Source organism: Carassius auratus, chromosome 7 (assembly GCF_003368295.1).
Source record: "Carassius auratus strain Wakin chromosome 7, ASM336829v1, whole genome shotgun sequence".
NCBI classification, from domain to species: Eukaryota; Metazoa; Chordata; class Actinopteri; order Cypriniformes; family Cyprinidae; genus Carassius; species Carassius auratus.
In genome coordinates, this window is record NC_039249.1 from 7,640,308 (window position 1) to 7,657,206 (window position 16,899).

General features: G+C 37.5%; 3 protein-coding genes across 10 annotated transcripts in view; 2 read left to right on the top strand and 1 right to left on the bottom strand.

The window, feature by feature from the left end:
* LOC113105726 (phosphatidylinositol-binding clathrin assembly protein) overlaps window positions 1-5,504 on the top strand; it is a 53,374-nt gene extending 47,870 nt beyond the window's left edge. For all 6 annotated transcript variants that reach the window (XM_026266984.1, XM_026266980.1, XM_026266983.1 and 3 more), the window contains 3 exons: window positions 522-578; window positions 686-802; window positions 2,065-5,504. In XM_026266984.1, the coding sequence (XP_026122769.1) occupies window positions 522-578; window positions 686-802; window positions 2,065-2,079 (189 nt within the window). In that variant the 3' untranslated portion in view covers window positions 2,080-5,504. The remainder of the gene's footprint in view (window positions 1-521; window positions 579-685; window positions 803-2,064) is intronic.
* A 1,619-nt stretch (window positions 5,505-7,123) lies between these two features.
* On the top strand, window positions 7,124-14,657 carry LOC113105727 (cysteine and histidine-rich domain-containing protein 1). Its single transcript, XM_026266986.1, has 11 exons — window positions 7,124-7,907; window positions 8,440-8,489; window positions 8,667-8,723; window positions 9,469-9,623; window positions 9,802-9,905; window positions 11,821-11,873; window positions 12,866-12,936; window positions 13,225-13,327; window positions 13,444-13,563; window positions 13,654-13,716; window positions 13,881-14,657. Exons 1-11 carry the CDS (start codon window positions 7,844-7,846, stop codon window positions 14,196-14,198), a joined length of 1,158 nt encoding a protein of 385 aa, XP_026122771.1. The 5' UTR covers window positions 7,124-7,843; the 3' UTR covers window positions 14,199-14,657.
* Window positions 14,658-14,923: 266 nt separating this feature from the next.
* Window positions 14,924-16,899, bottom strand: part of LOC113105725 (diacylglycerol kinase delta) — a 60,320-nt gene continuing 58,344 nt past the window's right edge. For all 3 annotated transcript variants that reach the window (XM_026266977.1, XM_026266978.1, XM_026266979.1), the window contains one exon: window positions 14,924-16,561. In XM_026266977.1, the coding sequence (XP_026122762.1) occupies window positions 16,509-16,561 (53 nt within the window). In that variant the 3' untranslated portion in view covers window positions 14,924-16,508. The remainder of the gene's footprint in view (window positions 16,562-16,899) is intronic.

The following is a 16,899-nucleotide window of genomic DNA, read 5'->3' on the forward strand; positions in this document are numbered from 1 at the left end:
TGGTCCTTCAGAAATCACTCTGATGTACTTATTTTGGTGCTCAAGAACATTTTTTCGTTGTTGCAAGTGTCTTCACTCTCACTTCTAATCAGTTAAATGCGTCTTTGAACAGTTTAGTAAAATGACAGTTTTATTTTTTGTTTCATTTGACTTATTTGTTTTTATTTGAGTCCAAATGTATTAAAAAATAAATAAATAAAAGTTGTACTCATTGTTCTGTGAAGCTTTTTTAGTCTTGGGAACATGTCAGATCGTTGAATTATATTGTTTTACTTCAGTGTTGCATGTGTTGAATGGACAAGCCCAGAAATCAGTGCAGGCGAGTTGAAGTACTCCTGACCTGTCATGAGTACAAAAGAGAGTAATTAAATGAACCAGACATGATTAGAGAGCGGGGAGCTGTTGGATGTGTACAGTAGTGTTTGATCAGAGAGTGTGCCATTGGTCATTCGATCAGTGAAGCGTTGTTTGATCATTCAGTTCACTGATGGTTGATTTGTGACCCTTTTTTTCCCCTTTAGGCTCCTGCTCCTATGGCATTTCCCATGACAACACCTCAAGTGCCTGTGTATGGAATGGTGAGTATTGTGACCTTACAGTGGCTACATGGATACTGTGTAGATGAATTACAGTAAATGGTTAATAGCTCAAAGAAAATAACGCTGAATCTTGTGTGTGAGTTTAGGTCCCTCCTCATCTGGGACAAATGGGAGGGGTGCAAGTAATGACCCAACAGCCCATGTTGTACAACCAGCCTGTTCTCAGACCCACTAACCCTTTCACCCCCATCCCCGGAGCCCAGGTACACACACAAACACATCTGTAGTGGCCTCGCATACTTTTAATCATACCACACTGCTGTAATACACCAAACCTTTACCTTGTTTTTCAGTTTCACTAGGCTGAAATTTAATGTTGAAAGCATAATAGACCTTCTACTGTCTATCTAAACCATTAATATTAAACAAAAGAATCCAATAGGATTAAATAAAAAATTAACAGTATTGATAGTTACTTAATTTTAATAATGGTTTAATATTAAAGAAGACTTTATAAGATTTTTTTTTTTCTTTTTTGTTGAAGCAATCATTAAGTAATTGAGAAATGCTTCAGAGCTATATGACATTGTAATTGCAACTTATTTCTGTGGTTAATATTTGCAGTTTAATGTGTTAAATATAATGAATGCAATTAACACAACATCCTTTTTAGTATATTTATTGTGATAAAGTGCAAAAAAAAAAAAAAAACTTTAAAGTGGGGAAAAAATTGACTGAGCTCATTCAGATTTGTTAGCACATTAAGTTCACTTTAATTCAGATTTGTTATAAAAAAAAATTCAAGTTCTTTAATTATTAAAAATAATTATTAAAAATAATAATAAAATATTCAGAAAATTTGCAGTTTATACCTTGCTTTTAAATATAACTGTAATGTTAAATGGATATATTTACTCATTTTATGCCAAACAGTGAATAAATAACCAAAAAACAAAGAAGTTTAATAAAGGCATCACTATAAATATTGGTATAAGTGATACTGGCCTTTATTTGTAGGACCAGATGCCATGACAAATATTTAAAATAATTAATTTTTATTTTATTTCTGCATTTTTTGTTTTCATATTAATCACAGAATTTAGTGTAAAGTATGGTTTAAAAGTGTTTTAATTACAGAAAACGGATACTATTTTATCTTTTCATTTATTGACAGCCTTATATTTAAATTTTAAATGTTTCTATAAGTAATTATTATAGTATTTAACTTTTTAAATAAAGCATTTTTAAATAGCAGTACTAGTTTTTGCTGTAGTATTGAGAGTTCTGAAATTTCACTGTTATTCAAATTTCATCAGCAATTTCACTGGTATTGTATTTTAAGTATTGTAACATCCCTCACACACACACACACACACACACACACAAAACAAAACTGCTCCCTGCCTCTGGCCAAGTACACAGATGCTCCATTTACAAGAGGTTCAGTGCTGCTGTATTCACACGGTCATTACTGAGCGCTTCAGTGCGGTGTTGCTTATTTATAACTCTTTGTGTCTTTTTACAGATGCAGTTCATGTAAGTAGCACTTAAGCAGAGCGCCAAACAGGACGGCTGAACAGAACAACAAGCTAGTGAGAGGAGGATCCGACTACCACCAAATAAAAGGAGATCGAGACAAAAAGAAAGAGCGTGCATATGGAGAGGAATGTGTTTGTGTCAAGAATGCTTACTTCACTGTCTGAAACGGCTCACCCAGCACACACACCCCAGATGAGAGCGCATAGTGTGTCATTTTTCATCTCTTGAGGTTCATTTCTTTCCTGGGGCACGGTGTCTACTGGCAGGTGTGATACATCATAGAAATCGTGGATTTTATTGCAGATATTAAATTACCATGTACAGAGCACTCTTCTTTTTGTTTCTTTTTCTTCATAATTAATATGAATTAGATCTAAAGCCCAACACGGTGGACTTCCTGTTAATGTCCTCTTTTGCTCTGTTACGAAGATGCCCAGGCTGAGTTCAGGAAAACAGTGAATGTCAAAGTAAATCCCCTGAATAGTACAGCTTACTAGATCATAAACATGTTTGAATGGCTCATTAACACAATGCCCCGGCTCCTCATTTCAAAATAAGGAAGGAATTTGAGCCCTTATATAAGGTGCTCTGCACCCCCAAGCACTTTACACATGCATTTATGTGTAACATAGTATATAACATTGAGCTGGTCTCTTTTATCTACAACGTTAGTCGTCTAATGTTAACAATTAACATGTTACTGTTACTAATGGCTACTGTTCAAAATGGTCAGTCAATCCTTATTTGTTTATACTGGTTTAAGGGTTTCCGTTTCAGATGTGATGGTGGTCTTGCACATACATATGCACACATTGGTGTTACGTGAGCCACATGAAGAGCCCCCTCTCACTGGCCTCCCACCGTGTTTTGTCACTCCAAGAACACTGATAAACATATCTGCTCCTGCTCTTCTGTGTTAACCAAACATGTAATGCATTTACGACTACATCTCACACTCTGAGCCCACTCCCCCATGTACCACCCACCCTTGGGAGAAGGGTGAAGGGCATGTGACCCTATTCAAAAATCTGTTTTTAATGAGGGTTTTGTTTAATCCTATGTTTTTTAATCCTTTTTGTTCTAGAAAGCATGTTATATATATTTTATTATTTCAGAAAATGACATGAATCTTGGTCTGTGTTGCCAAATTATGTGCATTTGTGATTCGAGAAATGCCATAAGCTAGCTCTTGTTCTCGGCGCCTGACAACACGGTTCTTTCTCCGAAGGACGTGCGTATCGCTGTTTGCCAACTTTGGAACCAAAATCAATAGCTAAAATCTACTTTTGTTCTGTTTTTGTGCAGTTCCTCGAAATATGGGGCACTGTTAACAGGGTATCTTAATTTTTGCTTGTGCAGCCAAAGCATTTTCGGCCCTCCTGAAATCCCTTTAACCCTTTCTAGAGCAGGTTTCCACTTCAGCCTTCACATCATCCCATAATTCCTGCTTTGTTTCTTCATGCTAGATTTAGTTTTTATTCTGCATGGACTGATGGAATGTTACTGGAGATATGGTGTGGTTGCAGGTGTGCCATAGTAAAGCTTCATGGAGCTTATTGCTTTTTTAAAACGATCACTACCTATAGCTGGCAAGGTTTCAGAATGTAAACAGCAACAAACATTTATTGGTTACAAATAATAATCCTTCCCCTAAGGAATGCATTTCTTCTACAGTGTTTATCAGAAGGAGTTGCTTAGCAGTGCACAGACTCAGTGGTACAGTAATACTGATGTAATAAGGTCACAGGTGTGTTTAAAGAGCCCATAAAGGAATGGAATTTTCTATTTTGTAAGTGTGATTTTTCATTTGAAGTCTGAGTTTGACTTTCCATCAGTTCAAGTGTGGTCTTTGCTTTTGTATGTTGCTAAAGACATCACCACTGCAAGTTTTATATTGTCGCTGTAATGCGTGCCGTGTGACCGCCTGCCCGTTCCATTTGTAGAAGCAATGTGTATTGTGTTTCTCTGCTTGCTTAATTCTGTGTGGGTGCGCGAGTTGGTTACTAATTCTTTACTGAGCGTTTCTTAACATGCTTGTGAGTTAATTCTCCTTTGAGCGCTGTCAGGGGGTCCAGCAGGTTCAGACTGAAAGCTTTTTTATATGCAGGCTCAATGTTGATGCTCTCTCTGGGTTTGCAAGGTAACGGGGCACAGAGGAGCAATGCTGTTTAATTAGGATCTGTTCTATTATCCTGTCACCGGAGGCTTGAAGTGTGTGAAGTGAGCGAGTGAATGTATGATTGTGAGCTTCAGGGATGGTGAAAGATCTCAAGATGTACAAGGGTGCTATCATGAGCCAGGGTTTCCATGGTAATCTAGAGTTTCTGGTTCTTGGCACAGGTTGATGAACACAGCAGCATTTCCCTCTCAGTCATATTTTGTCTTTTTTTTAATATATTATTAAAAGCTCTGCATGCATTAGCAGCCCAGCCTGTAGTGAAGACCGTCTGAAGATGCAAGTTTCTTTGGCAACCTCGTGTTTTTGGATAAACCTATAGGCTAGTTGACTTGTTTCACTGGCGGCGGGTCATGAATGCTTTCTCTCTGACACACCAAAGGCTTTTTTTCAAATGGGTTTTGCTAAGTTGAGTCTTTCAAGGAACAAACTTTCATTTTTGTTTAGAATCCTTGCTACTGTATGTACAGCGAGGTTCTTGATTTCACAGCTCCCCCTTGTGGCTACTGTTTGTCATCTTTCATATAAACAGCTGCTACTGTAGTTAGTGTTCTGTTTGCTGTTTATGGAGCAGTTGTGCACACAAAGCAAAGCAAATGTCTGAGTGTATTGGACTCACCGCTGTACATTCGTCTTTTATTTTAGAGCATCCTGCCAGACTGAAGAGCAGCCAACTCCAGTGTACTTCTGAACTACTTAGCCTGATTTTATGTGTCTCAGGCTCGGCTCATTAGCTGGCCTGGAATACTTGGCTCAGCAGCAGCCTCTCAGAATCGATGTGTCAGACCTCTGCTGGGGATGCTTGGTGTTCAGGGTCCTTTTCACCTTCATGCTGTCATCGAGCTGTCCTGGCTTCTCTGGCTTTAATGATTTGGTTTTAGGTGGGTTATTTGTCTGCTACATTCTTATTAGCATCTTTTTGTCCTTATTTTCCTGTTACAGAGATATATGCAGTATATTTAGAAATATATATTCCAGTAGAAGCGCCATCATCCCTGTGCATCAGCCCAGGGGAGCAGTGCAGCAATCTTTTTTTATCCATTTATCATCAAATGCCAAAAAAGGTGAATGCAAAACCTCCATGTTTATGCTTGTTCCCCCACCTGTTTTTTATTTTTATTTTATTTATTCATGCAGACCATAAGGAGTTTATTCAGCATGTTGAAAATGTAAAGGCAGAAATTGTGGGATTATGTTTAACTTGTTTGTCTTTCATTCACATAAATAAAGCCTGTTTTTTTTTTTCTTGAGTTGTTGGTTATTTCTGTTTAGTTTCATTTTGTCTGTCATTTTATTCATCTCATCAATCATATTCCAAGCAGGAAAACCATTTCCCTCGAGTTCATTTTGGATGTCCGGCTCTCTTGTTTTCTCTTTTCTGGCCTCTTGAAATTGCACTTCATGCCTGCCTCGCGGCCCATAATGCAGGGTTTTTACAGTATGAACGCATGTTTTAAATATCTGGTCAAATTTGTGTAGTGCCGTGTTGTGTTGTTTTTGCGTCTGTCAGTGTGATTTCTGTTGAATCTATTGCACGAGTTTCACTGCAACAAGAACCACCTGATTATTTCTTTGTAGCACTTTTTGACAGTGGACTCAGAAACAGGAAAATCAACCAATGTTCTTTTGTGTATCTTCTGTTTAAAGACCAACTGTTTTGTCCAAACAGTTAAACGTGTTTGTGGAGCTGGTTATAATGTGTGGAAAAGGATGTACAGCAGCGCATACCATTTTGTGGTCCTTTTTTCCCCCCAACTTCTCAGCAAGTATTTGGCTGTTCAGTCCATCTAAATGATAAAACGGTTCTATGAGAGGTCAAATTACTCTCTAGTAGACTGTTTCCCATCATGCCATTAAGGCAATTCCTGGACTATGTGGCAAGGCATTCAATCTGATTTCACTAAGTAACTAAATCTGGTTTAGATTGTTCAATCGCTCTACTCTTCTGAAGGTTGCTGTCTGTGATTTGAAGCAGTGACTAGTGATATTCGCTTCTACATAAATTATTTGAGCTCAACCACATTCTATTTTTGACTTCTGTACCGTTGGGGAAAAGGAATCAGACATGCCTGGTTGTGCTTGTACATCAACTCTCTCAAGTCTGGTAGAATGCTTGTGAAACCTTTAATCTGTAGCTAAACCTGAATCAAACACCCTCTTCATCGACTTCTCATGTGGTTTCCCCGTGAGCTTCATGAAGCACGCAGCACTGGTTGAAGTCAATGCTCTTATGATACCAGTCTCTCCTGAACTGTCGCTTGTACGCCTGCAATGAGATGCTCAACCCAGGACCAAGAGACCTGATGGATTTAACTCCGTTTTCTTTTGATCGCTTTATAATTTGTACCTGTTTTCTTGCATGTTTTTTTGTATCTGACATGCCTGGGAAAGTGTCACAGTTCCATGTAACGTTTGCGAAGTTCTATTAAATATGGTGCTGTTTTTTAGTAAGCAGTTGTTGTCGTAGTGATGGACGGGTTCTGTGTATATCTGTTATTTTTATGATTTATCAGTGGTTGGTTGTGCTGATCTGGTATGTTATATTCCTCCTCGCGATTTTTGCTTGAGTCAGTTTTTGTAAGTTCTTTCATTCTTTCTGTCTAAGTCTTTGTTTTGTTGTCTGTATTTGTGAAGAAAATTTATGGTTGCAAGCCTCTAACCTGAACCATGAGTGAATGCCTTGTGAATAAATGGATTTAACGCTCGCGCTCACTGGTTTCTTAATAAAGGACATTTTTAACAGATTTCATCTCGCTGACTTATTCCCAATGTCTATTAATATTCATCTACACAGTCAGGAATTGTACCCGACTCCATTTCTCAAGGTTTCTCTTCAGTGGTTTATTGGCTGAATTGCCTTACTATTTTAGTTTGTGCCTGTTGTTTTGTTCCAAGATATAGTTTGCTATCAGTTTGTGCTCCCACTGTGCATGTGGATTGGTTTCTAAAACCCAGATCCCACTCCTAGCTGCAGAACACAACAGTATAAAACTGCATCTTCCTCCAAGTGCTACAATCTGACTATATATATATTCTTTTGTCCTCCTTTGTAAGTCGTTTTGGATAAAAGTGTCTGCTAAATGATTAATGTAATGTAAATGTAATATTTAAAAAAAAAGCACAACAACTAGCACTTATTTTCTTGATTTGTCAGCCATTATTTACAAGGTAAGTGACATCATAACCCAACTTTAGTGTAGTTTTGGGAAAGATGGGTTTTGGTTTATTGTCTGTCCTTTGTTGGTGGTTTTAGTGATTCAGCTGTGTCCCCTGCTCCCATCGGCCCCTCTCTATAGACCCCAGGAATGTCACACACTCTCAGACAGACCCCAACAGCTGTAAGGAGAGAGAGCACACATGGCACTGGCTATTTTTAGAGTTCATTCAGACTAGAACATCTCTCTCCTTCTCTTTCCCTGGACGTGGCTGTTCCTTCTGGATCTCTCCTCGGCTGAAAGTTCTGGAGAAGTTTCCCAGCGGCCGTGCCAGTTCATAAGTACCCGAGTCGAACACAGGACCGAGCATATAAACAAGGAAAAGAGTCCCAACGATTAAAGTGAAAATCAACCTGAATATCTAATAGGCCAACATGGCTCTAATGTGTTACAACAGAGGCTGCGGGGGTCGATTTGATGCTGACAAAAACTCAGAGGGTAAGATTTTAATGTATTTTTACTATTTATTAATATATAGCCTATTGGGGGAAAATAGTATATCTTGAACTGTATACATTTTAATAGTCCATGTGAAGGTCATGGCTAAATAATTACAACTCAAAGAGAAGTGCTTTATCACTTTCTAAACCAGTGAAAAGGTTGTTTTGGAAACAACTTATATAAATGATATAAATGAAAATTATATAAATGGATAAAGGAGGCGGCAGGGACTTAACTTTGATTTCATTTTGCAAAAAGACAGCCTCCATTTATTCTTCCATGTTTTATTTATACATTTTAAATCGGAAATTGTAGAAAATGGGATTTAGCTAGTGTCTGTTCTTAGATGTTTCTTGGATCCATGAAGTCTCAATCACATTTGGAGGTGTTCGAATCCAGTGTTGCTTCCATAAAATGACTTAATCTTTCTACTGTCTCCGCTGAGCATGTCCATAAAAATGGTAATGAGGATTTATTTCTGTATATAAACGTCTCCTACTAACTCTGTTTTCTCTCTCACACATTGAAGATGTCTGCCAGTTTCACCCTGGAGTGCCAATCTTCCACGACGCCTTAAAGGTGAGCTCTTTGTGTTTAGACAGCAGCGCAGACCGCCGGCTGCTCGGTTCTGTCGTTACTTGATAAGCTCGTCGTCGGCGTGTTTGCCTGCTTCTTAGGGAGCCTAATATCCATGTTTTTGTTTTATTTTGTTCTTGTCTGTCTGATGTGGTTCTTTGTTTGGGTTTTTGTCCTCAGGGCTGGTCCTGCTGTAAAAAGAGGACGACAGATTTCTCGGAGTTCCTGTCAATCAAGGTATGCTAATAAGATGCTAATCGCGACGGTTTCATCTCACGCTGCTCTTCACGCGCTGCACGTACAGTGGTACAGACTGAATATAAATCTGACATCTTCACAATACTTAAAATAATACTCAATTTCTTAACTTTACTTACTGAAAGTTGGCCTGTAAGTGAACATAAGCTATTATTGATCAAATCAATTTACAATAATGTCCATTGGTTAACATTAATCAATGCATTAACTCATATTAGCATTCAGCAATGCATTTGTTATAGTTGTTTATTCATCTTTGTTAATGTTATTATTAATAATGAATATATATTTACAGTAAGTTCCTTGGAAGTTTTCTGAGTCCCCCAGTGTGCCCCGGACTCCAAGTTATAATCCATTGATTAATAAAAACAAAAACTGTCAATAAAGTTAGTCCAAACAAAGCATGGACAAGAATTATATTTAAAAGTGTGGCAGACGTTCACATGTTTATTTTCATTTAGCAGATGCTTTTATGAAAAATTGACTCATCAAATGCCAAATTATCACGTAGCAGCCGATATTAGCAGTACTGAATGTCAAGCTAGAACAGATGTGTAAACTGAGAAATAAGTAATTACAGTACAAATAATTGAACTAATCTTGCCGTCCTTGTGATGGAGAGACTTTCACATTCACACAATCTCAGACATGTCATTTAATCTGCTCGGTGTCTGCTAATTATTTTCTCTCAGTCACATTCAGCTTCCTGTGCTTGTCCTCTCAGGGTTGCACTCGCGGGCGCCATAGTAATGAGAAGCCTCAGGAGCCTCTGAGACCAGAGGTGACGTCTGAGAAGGGAGATGTGAAGCAGCACGGTGGAGAGGAACTTATATACCAGGGACCCAAATCTGCAGAAGCCCTGGAAAAAGAGAGACCCAGGTATACAGAGTACATATGCAGCTCACTGTTTCACACCCCAACCCATTGCTCCGAATACAAAAATGATTTTCTTTCTCTGAAGCCCTCTTTTGTTTCTTTCAAAGAAGAGAAGTACAGCTCCTTCTGACTGTTAAATAAAAACAGACAGTGACATGTTTTTCGATTCTCTCCTTCCCAGCTCAGATGAGCCAAAGACAAAGGTGCGGGTGAAGATCGCTCCCTCTCTGGCTCAGATCGCAGAGAAAATGGAGATCACTGAGAGAGAGAAGAGAGAGAAGCTAGGTGAGCGGCTCCTGTTATTCCTACAGCTCAGGATCACCTGCAGCATAAGCACAGTGACACTAATGCATTGATTCTCTACTGCTTTTGCTAAACTTAAACATAAACATGTCCTTAAATGAATTAATGCATTAATAATAACAATGTATTCATAGTAATAGAAGAAGTTAGTATTCATATCATAATGTAAAAATATAAATAGATTTTTGTTGCTAATAATTCACAAAATGCATTGTACTCAGCACAAATATAGTTTAAAGGGGTCATGTGATGCTTTTTTTTTTTAAAGATCATTATTTTGTGTATTTGGTGTAACAGAATATGTTGACATGCTTTAATGTTCAAAAAACACATTATTTTTCAAATACTGTACATTATTGTAGGTCCTCTATGCCCCGCCTCTCTCAAACACGTAATTTTCTGAACATTCAATAGCAAATACTTAAACTAATAACGAAACATACTTACAGTGGCTGATCCAGAAGTGCCAGATTGTCGTAGCAAAGTCAGAATTATCTCCTCTCAGAGGTTCACGAAATGGTCGTCCATTAAATGCATTGCTCTTCTGTTGTAAGTAATCTTAAAGATTCCTAAATGCATCTACTTTTGGAAGAACAAATAAAGTGCTTTTGCTTTCTCCTAGAAAAACACAGCATCTACCTGACATGGAAAGAAACAATTGAAATTGCATCATATAGCCCCTTTAATGTTGCAGCCCATCATAAAATTAAACTAAAGTAACCTTTAAAATTAAGTGATAAAATGTATTTGTTTTAACAATGAACTTATATTAATATAATGGTTAAATAATGTGAATTATATAAATAATGCAAAAAAGGCTAAATGAAATTGATAAATAAAAAGCATTAATCTTTCCATGCCATAATATTGACACTGTTATTTTATATTAATAGTTAAAATAATGCCAAAAAAACTTTATTAAACGTCGCCAATGATTCCAGAATTGCCAATAATTTCCCAAAGGCATCGTGTTTAGCACAAAGCATGTTTATGTTGCAAGTGAGCCTGTATTTAATATAGTTTACATAAGTGGTTTTATTGTTAAATGGAGATAAAACTAAAACCATTTACAAAAATAAATAATTTTTTTTACTTGAAATAAAATGTTAAATGAAATCAAAATTAAAAAAACATATTTTGTCAATACCAACATTTAGTTTAACTTGACGTACTTAACTAAAACTAAATAAATGAAAAACTTCTAAATAAAAATTATGTAGATACATTTAAAAAAGCAAATAAAAATGACCAAAACTCTATTACTAAAATCACAAAAAATGAAATTAAAGTTAAAGTGCATGTAGAAAACATCTAATTTTAATCTAAAACAAAATACTAAGAAACTATAGTATATCAATGATACTAAAATAACACTGGTCCAAATCATGTTGTTTTGTTAATGTTAAGAGGACGGGGCATATTGCACACAGCCTGCCCAAAAATAAATAAATAAAGCATTTATAAGTTAAGAGCCTTTTAATTTAACTATTTTGACTGTGCAAAATGGCATGGATTTAATTTATATTTGTTTTACCATTTAATTAATTAATTTATTTTTGGCCCGTGAGTTCCATCGCTCTAGTGCAGTGTTATGTATTTATGTTCATGTAGCTCTTGGTTCTCCCAAAGCTCACTTCAGTCCTTAACAGTAGTTGTTGATGTGACTCCCACCTGTCTATAATGTCACTTACAGTAGGACCTCTGGGTAAAAACAGCAACACCCTTCTGTGTTCACACGTCTGCTGTAGGATACTTGTGGTGCTTTGTTGTGCTGCATGACTGTCATTTTTTATATAATGTGACTATTGCACATTTTGAGAGATCAGCAGACTTGTAAAGTTCCTCTCACAGTTGTTTTGTTTTCTCCTGTCACCTCTTCCCTCTCGCTGTCCTACAGAGAGTCAAGTCATCTTGGTTGGGGTGAAGTGCAAGAATGCAGGATGCAAAACAGTAAGTGCTCATGTAATATGTACATTACAACAAACTAAACAGCTGGCATTACAAAATATACAGTTCATGCCATCTAGTGGCCTTAATAAAGCATGACACTGCAGTGCTTCATGAAGAGACGGAATCCATGAAGAATCAATCCTGAACCGATGAGTGTTTTAGTGTAACAGTACTGATCCAGCATCAGTCTGCTTTGGTCCTTACGACTAGTTTCATGAGAACAGGAGGAGCAGAAACCGACACAAGTTTGTTGTAATGTTGAATGGACTCAGAGCAGAATTAATGACTAAAGCCTCCCTCACTGGGATTTGACCTTAACGCCTTCTGTTAAAGCTTCCCATCATCTTTAATGGATTAGTTTGCCGAAATCCCAAAAGTTCATCATGTTAATTACTCAGCGGAGCTCTTCTTTAGTCCATGTGAGAACTAAACCTGTATCAGCAGGGCTGGGTGTCATTCACAACTGAATTAGTTTCTCTTTATTTTTGTTCTTTACACAATGAATTAACTATGAGCATGTTATCATCGGTGGTTTGAAATGTCACCGGGAACTTAATTGAATTTTATATACTTCATTAAATGTCATTTTTGCACCATGGTCTTTCCATCATTCCCATTCATATTCAGTTTCAGCCCCTGTGGAAGCCAAAATCTAATCTCTTGAAGTGAAAGGAAGACAATTCTTCATTTGTGAATTGTGCTCAGTCCTGCTCGTCTGGGTAAAGACGTATAGCTCTGTTACAGCTTCCTGCTCATTTATCTATTTGGATGAGTAGAAAAATGAGTGTGTTTTCAGGTGTGAAGGTGGTAAACGGATGACACAGAGCTTATGCTGAGTTCAGGTGCATCAGCACTTTAAAGTTTAGTCCTGTGAGTGTTTCTCTGGAGCAGAAATATCTAGTTTAGTTTGAGGTACATCTGTGTTTTTTTTTTCTATGAATATCAGTTCAAATGATTTTTTTTTTTTTTTTTGTGATCGTTTGTGTGTTCAGATTTACCAGGGTCCAGAGACAGACGCAGAGATCTGCACATATCATCCCGGAGTTCCTGTCTTCCACGAAGGGTAAGAAACCTGCGGCATTTGGGTCTTTATTTAGAAATATGACTCGTCTGTAACTATATCTGCTGTAGACTTAAAATAGGTGCCCAGTTCCTGTATCTATTAAACATTTTGCAGTACAAGCAAGGCCTGTTTTCATAAAGCTTCTCGTTGTCAGAGAACTGATCTAGATTCACAAATGCAGTCGAATTCAACAAGAGAACATGAAAAAAAGTGTCCACATAAAGATATTGTTTCTATGAGATGAGCTGGGAGATGCATGATAATTCTCATCTGCTGATCATTTTCTAGATACAAATACTGGAACTGCTGCTGCATAAAAACCACCGACTTCAACGCCTTCCTGGATCAGAAGGGCTGCACAACAGGAAAACACTGCTGGATCCCCAAACAGGTAACAGCTAGTGGACTCTTTTAATCAGTGGATATAGTTATTTACATGGACACACGCTGTATAATCAAGAAACGATCTGAAATCTGGATGTTGTGTGTGTGTGTTGGGTTCTGCAGGACAAAAAGAAGGTGGCTTGCAGGCATGATTGGCACCAGACGGGAAACCAGGTCGTGGTCACAATCTACGCCAAGAACTCCAGTCCAGAGCATTCCTACGTGGAGGCAAACCGCACAGTGGTGAGTTAAAATCCAGCTTTAAAAAACTCAGCATTCAATGACTTTTATAAATAATCTTTGTACATAAATACATTCTCTGTCAATCTGCAGTTAACATGCCACATTCAGTTTGAGGGGGACAAAGTGTTTCATAAGGACATCCACTTGTGGGGGGTGAGATTGCTGCTGTACATTCACACTCTCTTATGATTTAGCAATGATTTATGCTCCTGAAACTTGGAAAGTGATATTTTTTTTTTTAGTTTAGTGCATAGGAAACAATTTACAGTTTTTGAAGTCAGACAGTCTGACATCTGTGTCCACCTCTGGTCTTTTAGGTGATTGACGTAAAGAGCAGTTTTGTGAACATGGTGCCCTCTAAGGTTGAGGTGACCATGCAGAAGGCTGATGCTGTAGCCTGGGGGAAACTTGAGGACCCCAAACACAAACCTGAGCCTGAGGTCAACGATGAGATGAGCGCTGAACAGGAAGAGGTCAAACCCGACTGGTACATCTCAGATGATGACATCAGTGAGTCTGACTGGGAAGACGAAGAGGAGGACAAGAAAGAGAGTGAGGAGAAAAAAGAAGAAAAACGGGCAGATGATGGACCCCCTGAGCTAGAAGAGTCTGCTGCTGTTCCCCCAGAAAAATGAACATTATTCTGAGATTTTTGATTCGTTTACAAGATCACACAGGATTTATACAAACATGAGGCTGCTGCTTTCAAACTGTTAGCCTTTTCTTTTCTTTTTTTTGCTTCTCACACTTTGTTTTTTTTCTACTGTATATTATTGTGTTTTAAAGGTTAGCAAAGTCTTAGAGATTTAAAAAATATTGCTTTAAATGTTTGGGGTTGGTAAGATACTTTAAAAATAGTTTTTAAAGATTTGTAATAACTGTTGTGTATTATATTTTAAAATGTAATTTATTCCTATGATTGGAAAGCTGAATTTTCAGGAAGTTATCCAGTCTTCAGTGTCACATGATCCTTTTTAAAATCATTCTGGTGTGCCGATTTGGTGAAACATTTCTTATGTTAAAAACAGTTGTGCTGATTATCTTTTCATTTTCCTGCCAATTTTATTGAATAATATTAAAGAAAAAAAAATCTTAGTGACCACCAGCTTTTTACTGGTAGTTATACTGACAAAGCAATGAATGATCTGTTCAATAATAATAATAATAAAAAAGTCTAAACACTGTAAGTATATTCCATGAAACTATGATAATAAAGTGCAATGAGTCAAACAGCAATGGCCACACTTTATTTTTGCGTCAAATTAACATCAACAATCCTGAAGTAGGTGATTTGCAGTCAGACAGAGTCCAAGGCCATAGAAGCTTGACTGCAACCCATATGGCAAAATACTTTAAATAAAAAGGATAAATAATACAGTTTAAAAGTAAACAGTAGTCTTGACAATGAAGAGGATTGGTACCTGTTTTGGTTCTTTTTCTCAGTTCAAAGAGAAAATTAAAAAATACATTTTCTGTTCATAAAATCATTGCCTTCCGCTTGTACCTGATTACCAAAGTCATAATCCATGTGCTGATACGCAGTGATGGTCAAAGTAACGTTTGCTATGTCAATCAAAATTAAGCACGCAGCAACAGTTCATCACAGATGAGGAAGTTTGAAACAAAGACATGCAAATTTATAATAAAAAAAAAATACAATCCAACTTTGAGGGGCACAATCAGCATTAAGACTGTCCAGAAACTTTCAAATCTAGACCTATTTGTCATTTTCTTTTTTTACAGAGCAATACTGCTAGACTTTGGCTCACAAGAAAACAATTAAGTTGTCCAGTATCATGTATATTATCTCTTTTTATGGAAAAATGTTACACTGTACCATCTGTTGATAAATACTGTTTGTGATCCACACATTAGGCAAGGTCAAGTTCTGCGTTCCCTCTGGGTTTCCATGTACACACTGACCCCGAAAAGGGGTGACAGTTGAAAAACATTCATAAATTGGATTATATACTGTCTTATATGTAACATATCCCATCATAGGGTTTCCATGAATGGGGTACCAGTTTTCATATGATAAAACCAAACACACAACCTTTTAAGTTTGCTTTTTTAAACATTTGTTTTCTCTATTAAAGTGCAAGGCGAGATAAAATACATCTTGAAATGTACGACATACAGCATCACTTTCTTTCACAAGATTTCCCTGCAGAAAAAAGTAAAGAAACAGCTCACTTTAAACCACTGCGCTCCATTTACTCACTTGGCACAAGAGTTACGGCACTGAAGCTTCTAGAACGACGGCTCAATGACACACTAGTGATACACTTGGCTGACGATCCGAGAGTAAAGAGAAAAAGTAGACCTTTATTTCCTGCATAAGGGCATGAAAGGCATGCAGAAACTAGATGGTCTTTGATGGAGAGAGATACAGAGACTAGATGCAGAATAACTATTCAGCCAGTTTGACGAATAATACAGGTCCAGCATACATTCATTCATCAGGAGATTCCTTTTTTGCATGTGTTTAATCGTCTTCATTTTAATACAATTGTTTAGTTTGATTTAGTTAGTTCCTTTCTTGTTGATCAGGCGGCGACAGGACGGGGCCAAAGAAATGTTTTTTTGTTTTTTTTTTGAAGAGCAAAGAAAGTTTATACAGTAGTTTGTGTCTGACGGCTTGAATACTAAGAAACGAAGAAAAAAGTAACAAGATCATAAAGCGAACAGATTTGGTTGCGCACGGGAAACAGAGAGAGATGATGGACGATCCACTTCCTGCTCTCTGATGATGAGCATTTCCCGTGACGCCTGCCGTCCGCAGGTGCAGAAGAAACGTAACAGAAGCTCAGTAATGCAGTGCCGGGCTGCGCACAAACACTGGGGTGGGGCATGTGTCTGCACAGGGGCTCTCCTGTCCTCCCTCACTGGGCATAAAGCAGCGTCCCGTGGCAGAGTGGGTCCTCATGACAAACCACTTCGGCTCTTCAGTTGCCTGCAGGATCCACATCACACATCCCGCCCTTGATATCCCAAGATCCTGAGCGGTGCAAACACGTGTTAGAAGAATAAGGTTGTGAGTTTAAGATACAATTAATTTGGTGCGATTAATTATTGTCTGGAATAATAGTCTGGAAACGATGTTCTTAATGGACTCTCTCATGCATACTAAGGCTGCATTTATGGACTCAGGAATACAGTAGAAAGACTAATACTGTGAAATGTTACAATTTAAAAGATCTGTTTTTAAAAAAAATTAATGTATTTCTGTGATGGCAAAATAAATGCAGCCTTGATAAGCATACAAGCAAGAGACTTGAATTTTCTTTTAAAAACCAAAATGCTTGAAACAAAAATTGAAACCATAATGTTTTGACA

What these genes read in the sequence shown, in the direction of transcription:
- LOC113105727 (XM_026266986.1), top strand. Translation starts at nt 7,844, where the DNA reads ATGGCTCTAATGTGTTACAACAGAGGCTGCGGGGGTCGATTTGATGCT. An exon ending in CGGAGTTCCTGTCAATCAAG is followed by an intron (nt 8,724 to 9,468) that starts GTATGCTAATAA and finishes TTGTCCTCTCAG; the next exon opens with GGTTGCACTCGCGGGCGCCA. An exon ending in AGAATGCAGGATGCAAAACA is followed by an intron (nt 11,874 to 12,865) that starts GTAAGTGCTCAT and finishes TTGTGTGTTCAG; the next exon opens with ATTTACCAGGGTCCAGAGAC.